We start from the raw sequence: 17305 nt of genomic DNA, 5'->3' as shown, positions 1-17305 counted from the left end.
AACTTGTAAAGTTTTTCTAAAGTGATCTAAGTAGGTGTTAGTGTCTACAACTTAGAAGATTATATCTTTGTTCATTTATGTAAACAAGACTAGCGGACCCTCGCGACTTCGTCCGCGTATGAGTCAATCGAGAAGCTAGAATAGATCTGATGCTAACATAATATTCATCGTGTCTAGCTTTGTACCTACTATTATTGTACAATGTATACTGAGTTAGTAAGTTGTTATTATTTCAGTTGATACATACATACACCCATCCTCACAAACTTTCTCATTTTTAATATTTGTAGGATGGTACGCATGCATTCGATCGTAGTCCCATATTCCTTGCGACTAGCTGTTATTTGTGAAGAGTTATGCCGTTTATCTCCGACAATATTTATCAGATCTTCATTAAAATTAGACATTTAAATAAAAAAATATTTTTTTAAATTGGTTCAAATTTAACTGAGCTACAAAGTAAAATTGATAAAAACTTTCATCCCATTTCCCAGAAGAAACTTATTGTTTATCGGGATAAAAAGAATGTTATAATTTGACCCGGAATATTTTACCACTATACCAAATTGTATTTAAATCCGTTCAGTAGTTTTCACGTGATACCCGGACTGACAGACAAACAGACAGACAAAAATTAAATAAAAATCTGTTTTGGTCTCAGTACCGATTATAAAGCATTCCCTGGTCGAAATTTTCAAAATATATGAAATGTACATAAATCTTCCAGTTACAGTTTTATTATAAGTATAGATATAATCTTCTGAGTGATAGATACAAACTTATTATCAGTTACACAAAAGGGTAAAACTGAAATAATGTAATAGTGTAGTTACAAATAAAAACTACTTTTTAACCACTCGTCTAGCATGCGGGGCATCGGGCTCGCATAACATTCCACTTGATCACGCGTCCAGTTGGTAGTGGTCCAAAATGCTTCCGAATCTCCAAAAACGCGTAGTGAGGGGGTTTAGTCAAAAACTCCGTGTCAGCAAAGCCAGTGCCCTTAAAATTCGTTTACGAAAACCATACGTTATTGTCGACTGCGTCATCAGTGAACTTCACTGCCGTATGCCTGGGCTTTCTACTCGACGAACCGCCAAATCGATGGCCTTAATGCTAGAACTAAAAAAATTTAGCAAAACCAAAAATGTTCCGCGAATGTTGTGGTAACTCGTGCGATTAAATCGTCAGCCTCGGGTATACTATGCAAGAGCAGCGTTATCCGCCTATTACGCATTTCCTAATTCATTCATTTTTTTATGTATAATCAATATACTACGACAAATACAAATCGGCGTCTAGCCCCAAAGTAAGCGTAGCTCGTGTTATGGGTACTAAGATGACTGATGAATGTTTTAATGAATAATATACATAAATTATATATATAATTACTCGTATATACTTAATATATATATAAACACCCAGATTCTGAAAACATTCCAGATCATCACATTAAAAATTTCCAGTTGTGGAATTTCCAGTTCCAGTTCCAGTAGAGGAACAGGCGGCGGAACAAGTCAGCATTTACTCCTTGCGTTATCGCATGATTCATACCCGCGTAATACTGATAAGAGCGGCACGGGTTCATCGTAGCACCCCACACATTAAAATCGCGTTAGCCACAAACTGACCATAACAAATGTTTTCTGTCTGAGTACCTTACCATACATTACATTTTTTACTTTCTTATTGTGATCATTTAGATTCCAGAGGGTAATCATACTTATCCCATATTATTAATTCCCGGGCCAATCCATTTTACTTCGCGTGGGTGGCATCACTATGACTAGCTCCAGCAAACGAGCTGTTAGTATTACGAACATCCAAAAAGTATTATTTTAACTTGTAAACAATGATGATTGAAGCGGTGATAGCCCAGGGTAGGATTTCAACTTCACTTGCAGGGGTCGGATTAGAAATGCCAGCACGCACCTCTAACTTTTCATACTAAGCCATTTGGTAACGAAAAGCTAGGGTTTTTTGTATTACACTACACTAACTTGAAGAGGAATAAAAACACAAAAGAAATTCATGTACAATTAATAACATGCTCTGCAATTAATAAATGCATCTCTCTCATTTTGAAGTTTTTTAAATTCACCATATTTATTCTTCCAGCTGTCCGTACAGCCCGAAATCATCAAAGTAGCAAGTGCTTGGTGTGTTCACAACGTAAAGTAAACATAATCTTCCTAAGCAAATAGTTTTGGCACGGTTTGGCTCAAGCCCAGATCTGTGTTGGCGGGCTGAAAGGTAGACAGCATTATGCAGATCACCATATTCTTTGTTCTGTTCCCACGAACTGACGTCTTATTTATTTGGAACAATGTAACGTTTTGTCGAGTTGCCTTTCTTTTTACTTAATAACAAAGTAAAAAGAGTAGTTTTACAGTAGCTTTTAATCTTTAGACCGATTTGAAAAAGGGAGAAGGTTGTTTATTATTTAAATATTATTTTGTGTACAACCTCACCCTTCTTCTTAACTTCTTTTTCACGGTAAGTTGCCTGGTAGAGATAAAGCGCTTTTAAGCGATGAGGCCGCCTATTGTACTTTTACTTTCTTTCTTTCAATTGTGTTTTTTTTTGCTTTGTATATGGAGAATTGGAGAAGGTTCTAAATTCGCCTGTATGTTTTTTTTCTATTTTGGTTGGTTGGTTGTACAGGTTTTACTATTTTGGGATACGATAACCTCTATCTTTGTCCTTTAGAGAAAATCTATAAGCGATAATAGTACGATGCGATGTCTTAAATAGGCTTATAAATAGATAGTCTGGATCATTCATGCATCCCGACAGATATTTTGTGTGTCAATAAACACCTATCTAACTGTGGCAGTTTTAAATACTATCCTTGCCCGTCAAACTATTCTAAGCAAAGACATTACTTTGCGTAACCCGGATCTCACTGAATGGGCAGCCGCAGTGTAAAATATAGACCACTTGACAAGGTTTCAAATTAGCAACTTGCGTCGCGCCGAGTGATGGTGTGAGGCGCTTGTAAATTAATTAAGGGCTTCGTTTGTATGCACAAAAAGTTGCCACAAAAGGTTTCCCAACTCTAACAATATCGCTGTAACAAGACGGGAACGTTTCTCTACACTCTAGCGGTGCACGTTATTCGCCAAGCCATTGTCTCGCTCGGTATACTGCGAGGGTTCGACCGAGCTGTGCGGGATCCACTCGCAAACCATTGTCTAGCTTACTTTACCTGCCAAGACGGATTCATACAAAGCCGTCGCTCGTTCCGACACTTGTGTTTATTTTTTGTTTTATGCAATTGTATGTTCCAAGTGTACCATGTGAAGACGAACGCAACCCCGCTCGTTTGTGAATTGAAGTGTGCACTTTTGTATTTATATCCCTGTCTATTTGTGCCTTGACGCTATCTTATATAATAACTGGATTTTTTAACTGCTTTGTTTATATATTTTTTCGATGCAGTACTTATAGTATATCATCACAATCATTGGAGAGAAGCTGGCGTTTGCGGAATTAGATACATCATATACAAAAAAAATTAAGCTTCATTTGCTAAATTCGGCAATGTACTCTCTCTGTAGATGACGACTTTACAATGAATATAATTGTTAAGACATAGTATTATATCATCATTGTAGGTCAACATCTACTATAATTATACTCCGCGAAAGGAGAATCTGTATGTACTAATTTAAAATTTCTTCAATCCTTATACTCCACACCAAACAGATTGAATGTACCCTACATTGCAGAAGATCACGCACGTTTTGCTCCGAAACCGGAGCATCCTCAGGAGATGTTGACTTTACAATGACTTACTCAGTTAGTCTTACAGATTCTCCTGTTTTTCGCGGAGTATTGCAAATTAAGCTTAATTTTCATAATATATCATGGATTTCCGCAAAGTAATGCCTTCTTCTATCTAATAAATACGCTGATAGTTATAACTTAATTAATAAATAGTTTTGGAGAAATAATTTAACATATATTGACAACCAATGTTAATGACATTGAGCTGGTGGGTATTTTGATATGAATACGACTGTATTATCGATACACTTGAGCCTGTATCGACTCGAACGATGCAAAGATACCTCCCGGTGTCCGTGTTTATCATAAGTAAAGTTTTTATTGAAAGAAAGAAACTTTGTTAAAATTTATATTTATTGTTCACTGTTAGAAACTGTATATACAGAAACAAGGTCAAATTTTAGTACCACCACCAATAATCTTATTTACGCGTTCTTGGTGTCTTGTGAATTTCAACATGATTTTTGTTTTTGTCTCCGTTACCGATTTTATAGTTATTTGATGGCTGAGATCTTTGGTTGCACTCTCCTCCCTGATTAATAAAACCATATGTTATTATATCAATCAATCAACAAGAGCCCACGAACATAGGCTTTATAATCAGATAAATGTCGAGGCTATCCAGCTTTTTTTTTTATTGCACTACAAGTTAGCCCTTGACTGCAATCTCACCTGGTGGTAAGTGATGTAGTCTAAGATGGCGGCGGGCTAGGCTGACCTGTTAGGGAGTATGGTAGTCATACCCCTAATCGGTTTCTACGCGTCATCGCCGGTACTCTAAATCGCTTGGTAACTAGCCACGGCCAATGACTCCTACCAGACCAGACCAGAGAAAGTTCAGAAATTATAAATTCCCAAATTGCCCCTGCTGAGAATCGAACCCGGGATCTTGAGCCCACTAGTGGGATATGAATATCTGATGGTGATGGTGGTGTGGTGGTCGTGCTTTTGATACTTCCTTAATGTAGATTGTTTTGACGAATTTCCTCGTGCAGTACACTGTGCTCTTGTATCCCCGGTAGGGACAATTTGTTTCGTAATTTCTGAATATTCTGTTAATGGAAGGCTTCGGCCACTTTACCGACAAAAACGTGCCACCAAGCGATTTAGCGTCCCCTTACGATGCCGCGTAGATGCCGTTACGGGTTTGGGTTCAATATCACATCATAAAGAATTACTTACAAAAAGCCATGCAAGACATGTTTTCACTCGGGTGGGATTCTAAAACAGAAAGAACAAGAAAGTTTTAGTACTGAAAAAGAAGAAACACAAACAAAAATAATGTTTTTTATAGTCATAATTGATTTTTTTATGTTTACTTTTCTACTTTATTTTAAATTTTTCTCACTACACTTTTGTTGTTACATAAACTCGGAACAGGGGTCTACCCAAAGAAAACGGTCTTCACGACAAAAGTCTGCGGACCCCTGCTTTAGAAAAGAGCTATATAACCTTTTTTAAAAATTATTTACCTTTAATTCATTGGTATTGGAGCTATCAACAGTGTCAAAAGATACTTCTCCATTGAAAGCATTAGGGGTCTGGTCGGCTTTCAGTGATCCTTCACTGCAAAATAAAATCGGGAATTAAATATTTTGGCGACATTTATGGAATAAAAACGTTTCACCATCCTACTGACAATGATGTGTCGCTAAGCGATTTAGTGTTCTGATGTTGTTGCGTAGAAACACTTATATTAGCTTGAAGTTTATTATTTTCCTTATTGTGTTTTTGTTCTTAAATATTTGAGATTTATGGCAAAATTTGCGTATATTTAGAAAACCAATATATGTGGATTTATATTTACTTGGACTCATCATAATCATCGTCACCATCATCGTGAGGCAAGGCCTGGAATGCCCTCCCATCTTCCGTCTTCCCCGATACCTATAACCTTGGTACCTTCAAATCAACAGTGAATAGGCATCTTCTAGGCAAGCGCGCTTCATCTTAGGCTGCATCATCACTTACCATCAGGTGTGATTGCAGTCAAGCACTTCTCTAAATATTTAAAAAAAAAAACCTGCGTGCCACTGAGTTCTCCATAATGACCTATATGGCGTGTAGATGTCTCTCAATAAATTCGAAGTTTATATAAAACATAAGCTTACAGAAAAATCCCATTATAATATTAAGGATTACTTAAACGATAAAATAGCTTGGATGTGAATTGCTCTAGCTTCATAGCTGAATATAAATTAACTGCGGGATGGTGATAACAAAAAAAAATTTACCCGGCTAAGTTTGTTGTGGGCTGGGACCAGGGCGCGTTTGGAACCCTCGTAGCTTTAGGTTTAAGTTGGCGAACGAAGTTATCACCATCCAATATATTACAATTATGTAAACATTTATGTTATGATAAAGAAATTTTGAATTTTGAATTTTTTGAATTTTTGCGTCTATCTATGCGCCGGCCTAGCGTGGTGCATTCTGAAATGAGACTCGTACGCAGTGCTGATAGTCAGTGTGTCAGATTATGGGGCAAATTCGTATATAAACTGATAGAGTATATATAAATGCGCACCTTAGTGGTTGTGACTGTACGATGACAACCAAAGCGATCAGGCTGAACAATGCAACTACTGCTTTATTCATTTTGCGGATTTCTGGAAAATGGCAAGACATAATTTAGTGTAAAAAAAATAGCATTAGACCATTTAGTCCATTTGACACCTGCAGACCGTGGGAACACCATGGCGGCATTGGTTTTACTGATAATCTGATAACTATGTTATCTATGTACGGTAGTTGACAGCCGATGGGCGCAGTGAGACCCTGCTTCCTGAGTCCAAGGCTGTGGGTTCGAATCCCACAACTGGAAAATTATTGTGTGATGAACAGGAATGTTTTTCAGTATTGGGTGTTTATCTGTATGTTATAAGTATGTGTTCTTATGATAAGTATACAGATAAACACTGAAACTCATAAAAATATTCATGAGTTATCTTAGTACCCACAACACAAGCTAATGTTTTATAGTTTAAATACCTTGGAAAGGGTGCCTGGACGCTTTCCAAGAATTAAAACGTGTTAAAATTCGTCTCTAGAATGCAAGCTTGTTCTGTGAAATTCGTCCAGATCGGTGCTGTGTTGAGTCGAACATTACCAACGCACACACAAACAAACAAAGAGCCAATTTTTTTATAATATAAGAATGTACGATTCCCAAGAGCCTGTCATAAACATGCATACTTATTTCATTTCTAATATCGTAACGTAATGTTACATTGGCAACAGGGATATAGCCTTTGTCACCTATGCACAGATGAGCGAATCTAGGCAAAAGTCACGTAGATAGCTTGCATCCAAGATCACTTGAATCCCGGGAAGACTGACGTTTCTCACGGGATTTTGAAATCAAAAAAGTCGCGGACAACATCTATTGTAGGACATAACTTCTATGTATCATGGAGAGCGGTGCTAGCGCATTGGGTAGGAGCTCGACTTTGCTTTCGGGGCGCCGAGTTCGAATCCCAGCAAATTTTCTAAGTTATTCGTATGTGCGTTTTAAACAATTAGATCACTTTTAATTAAAATACACAACAGAAGTTAAAAGTTAAAAAAAATATATTTTTTTAATCGAAAAACTTGGTAGGATCTTTTTTAAAGAATCTATAAAAGTGTAGAATAGGTAACCAGGAATAGTACGCATCAATAGCAAGCGCTACTAGTACTCCATTTGTATCAAGTACGTTCACATATTATAACTCATTCTTTTCTATATTTTTTTGAAAAGTTAAAAATTCTGTATAATATAATGCACTTACTCACTTTGCTCACAATATAATATGTTGACTATATTTAAAAAGTAAACACCTTCAATAACACCTAAAAGTATACTGAGTTATTATTTGGTACTTACCTACTTATATACAGCTAGCAAGTGATAACTTTTAATGATTGTGTCCTTTGAACTTTGAATAACAAAACATTGGAATTCGAAATTCTTATAAGAGCGATAAATAAGTGAAGTATTTTACCTTATTTATATTTTTTATAATAAAGCGTTACGCGGACATTGATAAGAATATGTAAACTTATACGAAACTAGCTATCCTACGATTTCGCCCGCTTGTCTTCGCCCGCGTGTTGGTCTCTTGTGGGATTATAATGTTGCGGAAATCTTAAATGATTTGAAATATTCAACAAAAATTAAAAAAAAAATGTTTTTACAATTGCTTTGTTATGCATAGGGCTTGACTAGTGGAGCAATGCTATATTGAAAGGGAATGATTGTGTGGGAGAGGTGTATTATAAATTAATGCCAAAAAATAATGAAAGGACCACTAATCTAATCTTTTAATCGGCTCCCTGGACATAGCTTTAATCGGATGCCTAGTGTTTAAGGCACTCCTACGTATACCGTGGCGCTTTAATAACTAACAATGGTGGTTGCGTAGAAGAGGTAAAGCGACGTATGGCAATAACGAGAACTACTATGGAAAAGCTGAAAAAAATATGGAGGAACCGTAACATTACTAAGGCCACTAAGATCCGGCTTGTACAAACACTTGTTTTCCCCATATTTTTATACGCCGCGGAGACGTGGACTTTGCGAGAGGTCGAGAAGAGGAAAATTGATGCTTTAGAGATGTGGTGTTGGAGACGTATGCTTGGAGTGTCATGGAATGAATTTCGCACCAATATTTCCATTATCCGAGAACTGGGCATCAAGCAACGTCTCTCAACATTAGTGCATAGCCGCATATTAAAATTCTTCGGTCACGTCTCTCGGAAAGACAGCAACTCCATAGAACGCCTTATTGTGCAGGGCAAGGTAGAAGGCACTAGAGCACGCGGTAGGTCACCCATGCGATGGACTGATCAAATCAAATCTTCAGTGGGAGGTCCCTTGCATGAGTGTACCAGACTATCTGCAAACAGGGAGAAGTGGCGAATGATCGTGAGGCGAGTAACAACTGCCACAAACAATGTCCCACCGTGATGACCACGACCACTCTGGCAAGAGTGTTACGACAAAGACAAAGAAGAGTGTTTAAGGTGATTCCTAGAGAAAAAAACGTTTCACAAACTCCTAAAAACTTGTAAAGTTTTTCTAAAGTGATCTAAGTAGGTGTTAGTGTCTACAACTTAGAAGATTATATCTTTGTTCATTTATGTAAACAAGACTAGCGGACCCTCGCGACTTCGTCCGCGTATGAGTCAATCGAGAAGCTAGAATAGATCTGATGCTAACATAATATTCATCGTGTCTAGCTTTGTACCTACTATTATTGTACTATGTATACTGAGTTAGTAAGTTGTTATTATTTCAGTTGATACATACATACATCCATCCTCACAAACTTTCTCATTTTTAATATTAGTAGGATGGTACGCATGCATTCGATCGTTGTCCCATATTCCTTGCAACTAGCTGTTATTTGTGAAGAGTTATGCCCTTTATCTCCGACAATATTTATCAGATCTTCATTAAAATTAGACAATAGTATACAATTTTAAATAAAAAAAGATTTTTTTAAATTGGTTCAAATTTAACTGAGCTACAAAGTAAAATTGATAAAAACTTTCATCCCATTTCCCAGAAGAAACTTATTGTTTATCGGGATAAAAAGAATCTTATAATTTGACCCGGAATATTCTACCACTATACCAAATTTTATTTAAATCCGTTCAGTAGTTTTCACGTGATGCCCGGACTGACAGACAAACAGACAGACAAAAATTAAATAAAAATCTGTTTTGGTCTCAGTACCGATTATAAAGCATTCCCTGGTCGAAATTTTCAAAATATATGAAATGTACATAAATCTTCCAGTTACAGTTTTATTATAAGTATAGATATAATCTTCTGAGTGATAGATACAAACTTATTATCAGTTACACAAAAGGGTAAAACTGAAATAATGTAATAGTGTAGTTACAAATAAAAACTACTTTTTAACCACTCGTCTAGCATGCGGGGCATCGGGCTCGCATAACATTCCACTTGATCACGCGTCCAGTTGGTAGTGGTCCAAAATGCTTCCGAATCTCCAAAAACGCGTAGTGAGGGGGTTTAGTCAAAAACTCCGTGTCAGCAAAGCCAGTGCCCTTAAAATTCGTTTACGAAAACCATACGTTGTTGTCGACTGCGTCATCAGTGAACTTCACTGCCGTATGCCTGGGCTTTCTACTCGACGAACCGCCAAATCGATGGCCTTAATGCTAGAACTAAAAAAATTTAGCAAAACCAAAAATGTTCCGCGAATGTTGTGGTACCTCGTGCGATTAAATCGTCAGCCTCGGGTATACTATGCAAGAGCAGCGTTATCCGCCTATTACGCATTTCCTAATTCATTATTTTTTTTATGTATAATCAATATACCACGACAATATACAAATCGGCGTCTAGCCCCAAAGTAAGCGTAGCTCGTGTTATGGGTACTAAGATGACTGATGAATGTTTTAATGAATAATATACATAAATTATATATATAATTACTCGTATATACTTAATATATATATAAACACCCAGATTCTGAAAACATTCAAGTTCATCACATTAAAAATTTCCAGTTGTGGAATTTCCAGTTCCAGTTCCAGTAGAGGAACAGGCGGCGGAACAAGTCAGCATTTACTCCTTGCGTTATCGCATGATTCATACCCGCGTAGATACTGATAAGAGCGGCACGGGTTCATCGTAGCACCCCACACATTAAAATCGCGTTAGCCACAAACTGACCATAACAAATGTTTTCTGTCTGAGTACCTTACCATACATTACATTTTTTACTTTCTTATTGTGATCATTTAGATTCCAGAGGGTTATTATACTTATCCCATATTATTAATTCCCGGGCCAATCCATTTTACTTCGCGTGGGTGGCATCACTATGACTAGCTCCAGCAAACGAGCTGTTAGTATTACGAACATCCAAAAAGTATTATTTTAACTTGTAAACAATGATGATTGAAGCGGTGATAGCCCAGGGTAGGATTTCAACTTCACTTGCAGGGGTCGGATTAGAAATGCCAGCACGCACCTCTAACTTTTCATACTAAGCCATTTGGTAACGAAAAGCTAGGGTTTTTTGTATTACACTACACTAACTTGAAGAGGAATAAAAACACAAAAGAAATTCATGTACAATTAATAACATGCTCTGCAATTAATAAATGCATCTCTCTCATTTTGAAGTTTTTTAAATTCACCATATTTATTCTTCCAGCTGTCCGTACAGCCCGAAATCATCAAAGTAGCAAGTGCTTGGTGTGTTCACAACGTAAAGTAAACATAATCTTCCTAAGCAAATAGTTTTGGCACGGTTTGGCTCAAGCCCAGATCTGTGTTGGCGGGCTGAAAGGTAGACAGCATTATGCAGATCACCATATTCTTTGTTCTGTTCCCACGAACTGACGTCTTATTTATTTGGAACAATGTAACGTTTTGTCGAGTTGCCTTTCTTTTTACTTAATAACAAAGTAAAAAGAGTAGTTTTACAGTAGCTTTTAATCTTTAGACCGATTTGAAAAAGGGAGAAGGTTGTTTATTATTTAAATATTATTTTGTGTACAACCTCACCCTTCTTCTTAACTTCTTTTTCACGGTAAGTTGCCTGGTAGAGATAAAGCGCTTTTAAGCGATGAGGCCGCCTATTGTACTTTTACTTTCTTTCTTTCAATTGTGTTTTTTTTTGCTTTGTATATGGAGAATTGGAGAAGGTTCTAAATTCGCCTGTATGTTTTTTTTCTATTTTGGTTGGTTGGTTGTACAGGTTTTACTATTTTGGGATACGATAACCTCTATCTTTGTCCTTTAGAGAAAATCTATAAGCGATAATAGTACGATGCGATGTCTTAAATAGGCTTATAAATAGATAGTCTGGATCATTCATGCATCCCGACAGATATTTTGTGTGTCAATAAACACCTATCTAACTGTGGCAGTTTTAAATACTATCCTTGCCCGTCAAACTATTCTAAGCAAAGACATTACTTTGCGTAACCCGGATCTCACTGAATGGGCAGCCGCAGTGTAAAATATAGACCACTTGACAAGGTTTCAAATTAGCAACTTGCGTCGCGCCGAGTGATGGTGTGAGGCGCTTGTAAATTAATTAAGGGCTTCGTTTGTATGCACAAAAAGTTGCCACAAAAGGTTTCCCAACTCTAACAATATCGCTGTAACAAGACGGGAACGTTTCTCTACACTCTAGCGGTGCACGTTATTCGCCAAGCCATTGTCTCGCTCGGTATACTGCGAGGGTTCGACCGAGCTGTGCGGGATCCACTCGCAAACCATTGTCTAGCTTACTTTACCTGCCAAGACGGATTCATACAAAGCCGTCGCTCGTTCCGACACTTGTGTTTATTTTTTGTTTTATGCAATTGTATGTTCCAAGTGTACCATGTGAAGACGAACGCAACCCCGCTCGTTTGTGAATTGAAGTGTGCACTTTTGTATTTATATCCCTGTCTATTTGTGCCTTGACGCTATCTTATATAATAACTGGATTTTTTAACTGCTTTGTTTATATATTTTTTCGATGCATTGCTTATAGTATATCATCACAATCATTGGAAGGAAGCTGGCGTTACTTTGCGGAATAAGATACATCATATACAAAAAAAATTAAGCTTCATTTGCTAAATTCGGCAATGAACTCTCTCTGTAGATGACGACTTTACAATGAATATAATTGTTAAGATATAGTATTATATCATCATTGTAGGTCAACATCTACTATATACTCCGCGAAAGGAGAATCTGTATGTACTAATTTAAAATTTCTTCAATCCTCATACTCCACACCAAACAGATTGAATGTACCCTACATTGCAGAAGATCACGCACGTTTTGCTCCGAAACCGGAGCATCCTCAGGAGATGTTGACTTTACAATGACTTACTCAGTTAGTCATACAGATTCTCCTGTTTTTCGCGGAGTATTGCAAATTAAGCTTAATTATCATAATATATCATGGATTTCTGCAAAGTAATGCCTTCTTCTATCCAATTAATACGCTGATAGTTATAACTTAATTAATAAATAGTTTTGGAGAAATAATTTAACATATATTGACAACCAATGTTAATGACATTGAGCTGGTGGGTATTTTGATATAAATACGACTGTATTATCGATACACTTGAGTCCTGTATCGACTCGAACGATGCAAAGATACCTCCCGCTGTCCGTGTTTATCATAAGTAAAGTTTTTATTGAAAGAAAGAAACTTTGTTAATTTTTTTATTTATTGTTCACTTAGAAACTGTATAAACAGAACGAAGGTCAAATTTTACTACCCCCGCCAATAACCGTTGTTACGCGTACTTGGTGCCTCGCGAATGACAACATGATTTTTGTTACACTGTCCGTTACCGATGGTATAGGTATTTGATGTCTGAGATCTTCGGTTGCACTCTCCTCCCTGATTAATAAAACCATATGTTATTATATCAATCAATTAACAAGAGCCCACTAACATAGGCTTTATAATCAGATAAATGTCGAGGCTATCCAGCTTTTTTTTTTATTCCACTACAAGTTAGCCCTTGACTGCAATCTCACCTGGTGGTAAGTGATGTAGACTAAGATGGTGGCGGGCTAGGCTAACCTGTTAGGGAGTATGGTAGTCATACCCCTAATCGGTTTCTACGCGTCATCGCCGGTACTCTAAATCGCTTGGTAACTAGCCACGGCCAATGACTCCTACCAGACCAGACCAGAGAAAGTTCAGAAATCATAAATTTCCAAATTGCCCCTGCTGAGAATCGAACTCGGGATCTTGAGCCCACTAGTGGGATATTAATATCTGATGGTGATGGTGGTGTGGTGGTCGTGCTTTTGATACTTCCTTAATGTAGATTGTTTTGACGAATTTCCTCGTGCAGTACACTGTGCTCTTGTATCCCCGGTAGGGACAATTTGTTTCGTAATTTCTGAATTGTCTGTTAATGGAAGGCTTCGGCCACTTTACCGACAAAAACGTGCCACCAAGCGATTTAGCGTCCCCTTACGATGCCGCGTAGATGCCGTTACGGGTTTGGGTTCAATATAACATCATAAAGAATTACTTACAAAAAGCCTTGCAAGACATCTTTTCACTCGGGTGGGATTCTAAAACAGAAAGAACAAGATAGTTTTAGTACTGAAAAAGAAGAAACACATACAAAAATAATGTATTTTATAGTCATCATTGATTTTTTTAAGTTTACTTTTCTACTTTATTTTAAATTTTTCTTACTACACTTTTGTTGTTACATAAACTCGGAACAGGGTCTACCCAAAGAAAACGGTCTTCACGACAAAAGTCTGCGGATCCCTGCTTTAGAAAAGAGCTATATAACCTTTTTTAAAAATTATTTACCTTTAATTCATTGGTATTGGAGCTATCAACAGTGTCAAAAGATACTTCTCCATTGAAAGCATTAGGGGTCTGGTCGGCTTTCAGTGATCCTTCACTGCAAAATAAAATCGGGAATTAAATATTTTGGCGACATTTATGGAATAAAAACGTTTCACCATCCTACTGACAATGATGTGTCGCTAAGCGATTTAGTGTTCTGATGTTGTTGCGTAGAAACACTTATATTAGCTTGAAGTTTATTATTTTCCTTATTGTGTTTTTGTTCTTAAATATTTGAGATTTATGGCAAAATTTGCGTATATTTAGAAAACTAATATATGTGGATTTATATTTACTTGGACTCATCATCATCATCGTCACCATCATCGTGAGGCAAGGCCTGGAATGCCCTCCCATCTTCCGTCTTCCCCGATACCTATAACCTTGGTACCTTCATATCAACAGTGAATAGGCATCTTCTAGGCAAGCGCGCTTCATCTTAGGCTGCATCATCACTTACCATCAGGTGTGATTGCAGTCAAGCACTTGTCTAAATATAAAAAAAAAAAACCTGCGTGCCACTGAGTTCTCCATAATGTAGTAGTTTAAATAAAACGTAAGCTTACAGAAAATTCCTATTATAATACTAAGGATTACTTAAACGATAAAATAGCTTGGGTGTGAATTGCTCTAGCTTCATAGCTGAATATAAATTTACTGTGGGATGGTGATAACAAAAAAAAATTTACCCCGCTAAGTTTGTTGTGGGCTCTTAGACCAGGGCGCGTTTGGAACCCTCGTAGCTTTAGGTTTAAGTTGGCGAACGAAGTTATCACCATCCCATTACAATTATGTAAATATTTATGTTATGATAAAGAAATTTTGAATTTTTGTAGAGTCTATCTATGCGCTGGCCGAGCGTGGTGCATTCTGAAAGGAGACTCGTACGCAGTGCTGATAGTCAGTGTGTCAGATAGTTTTTATGGGGCAAAGTCGTACATAAACTGATAGAGTATATATAAATGCGCACCTTAGTGGTTGTGAATGTACGATGACAACCAAAGCGATCAGGCTGAACAATGCAACTACTGCTTTATTCATTTTGCGAATTTCTGGAAAATAGCAAGACAAGTTAGTTTAAAAAAAAATTAGCATTAGACCATTTGACACCTGCAGACCGTGGGAACACCATGGCGGCATTGGTTTTACTGATAATCTGATAACTATTGTATATATGTACAGTAGTTGACAGCCGATGGGCGCAGAGAGACCGTGCTTCCTGAGTCCAAGGCTGTGGGTTCCAATCCCACAAATGGAAAATGTTTGTGTGATGAACAGGAATGTTTTTCAGTGTTGAGTGTTCGTATAATAAGTATACAGATAAAAAATAAAGATAACTCATAAAAATATTCATGGGTTATCTTAGTACCCACAACACAAGCTAACCTTACTTTGAGCCTAGACATAGTATTAACTTATTATTTATAGTTTAAAAACCTTGGGATGGGTGCCTGGTCGCTTACCAAGAATTAAAACTCTGTTCGTCTCTAGAATTCAAGCATGTTCTGTGAAATTCGTCCAGATCGGTGCTGTGGTTGAGTCTAACATTACCAAATCACACACAAACAAACAAAGATAAATTTTTGAGAGTATGTCATAAACATTCAAACTTATTTCATTTCATGTATCTTAACGTAATGTTACATTGGCAACAGGGATATAGCCTTTGTCACCTATGCACAGATGAACTAATCTAGGCAAAAGTCACGTAGATAGCTTGCATCCAAGATAGGATTTGAATCCCGGGAAGACTGACGTTTCTCACGGGATTTTGAAATCAAAAAAGTCGCGGACAACATCTATTGTAGGACATAACTTCTATGTATCATGGAGAGCGGTGCTAACGCATTGGGTAGGAGCTCGACTTAACTTTCGGGGCGCCGAGTTCGAATCCCAAGCAAATTTTTTAAGTTATGTAGCGTTTTAAACCATTAGAATATCACTTTTAATTAAAATACACAACAGTAGTTAAAAGATTGTGTCGAAAGTCTAAAGTTGAAAACGTTGATTTGTGCTGTTAAAAAGATATTTTCTTAATCGAAAATCTGGGTAGGATATTTTTTAAAGAATCTATAAAAGTGTAGAAAAGGGAACCAGGAATAGTATGCATCAATAGCAAGCGCTAGCTAGATACTGTACTCCATTTGTCTACAGTACGTTCACATATTACAATTCATTATTAACACGCTTTTTTCTATATTTTTTGAAAAGTGAAGTGAAGTCTGTATAATATAATCCACTTACTCACTTTGCTCACAATTTTTATCAAAGAATATAATATGTTGACTATATTTAAAAAGTAAACACCTTCAATAACACCTAAAAGTATACTGAGTTATTATTTGGTACTTACATACTTATATATAGCTAGCAAGTGATAACTTTTAATGATCGTGTCCTTTGAACTTAGAATAACAAAACATTGGAATTCGAAATTCTTATAAGAGCGATAAATAACTGAAGTATTTTACCTTATTTATATTTTTTATAATAAAGCGTTACGCGGACACTGATAAGAATATGTCAACTTATACGAAACTAGCTATCCTACGATTTCGCCCGCTTGTCTTCGCCCGCGTGTTGGTCTCTTGTGGGTTTATAATGTTGCGGAAATCTTAAATGATGATTTGAAATATTAAACAAAAATAAAAAAATATTATGTTTTTACAATTGCTTCGTTATGCATGTCAAAGGAAGGGCTTGATTAGTGTAAATGTGTTCTTGTTATGTACCCACAATTTGGCAAATAAATAAATATTATTATTATTATTATTACTATAGTATACTATATTGAAAGGGAATGATTGTTTGGGAGAGGTGTTTTTCGACCGCGTATGAGTCAATCGAGAAGCTAGAATAGATCTGATGCTAATATAATAATCATCGTGTCTAGCTTTGCACCTACTATTATTATACGATGTATACTGAGTTAGTTAGTTGTCATTATTTTAGTTTATACATACATACATCCATCCTCACAAACTTTGTCATTTTTAATATTAGTAGGATGGTACGCATGCATTCGATCGTAGTCCCATATTCCTTGCGACTTGCTGTTATTTGTGAAGAGTTATGCCCTTTATCTCCGACAATATTTATCAGATCTTCATTAAAATTATACAATAGTGTATACTTTCAAATAAAAAAAGAATTTTTAAAATCGG

At 36.7% G+C, this 17305-nt stretch overlaps 1 protein-coding gene and 1 long non-coding RNA gene across 2 annotated transcripts; both read right to left on the bottom strand.

Annotated features, from left to right (window-relative positions):
* Window positions 1–4210: 4210 nt before the first annotated feature.
* On the bottom strand, window positions 4211–7611 carry LOC120626453. The gene is made up of 5 exons (XM_039893978.1): window positions 7561–7611; window positions 6314–6395; window positions 5262–5355; window positions 4972–5010; window positions 4211–4321 (listed from the first exon to the last, which is right to left on the bottom strand). The coding sequence occupies exons 2-5, from the start codon at window positions 6382–6384 to the stop codon at window positions 4211–4213; spliced, it is 315 nt and encodes a 104-aa protein (XP_039749912.1). The 5' UTR covers window positions 6385–6395; window positions 7561–7611.
* Window positions 7612–13813: 6202 nt separating this feature from the next.
* LOC120626408 lies at window positions 13814–15174 on the bottom strand. Its single transcript, XR_005658856.1, has 3 exons — window positions 15112–15174; window positions 14103–14196; window positions 13814–13852 (listed from the first exon to the last, which is right to left on the bottom strand). It is a non-coding gene; the product is annotated as an uncharacterized LOC120626408 (long non-coding RNA).
* Between the last annotated feature and the right edge of the window lie 2131 nt (window positions 15175–17305).

Source organism: Pararge aegeria, chromosome 9, assembly GCF_905163445.1.
Source record: "Pararge aegeria chromosome 9, ilParAegt1.1, whole genome shotgun sequence".
Taxonomy (NCBI): Eukaryota; Metazoa; Arthropoda; class Insecta; order Lepidoptera; family Nymphalidae; genus Pararge; species Pararge aegeria.
The sequence above is the reverse complement of the archived record's forward strand: the minus strand, read 5'-3'. Positions and strand labels throughout refer to the sequence as shown.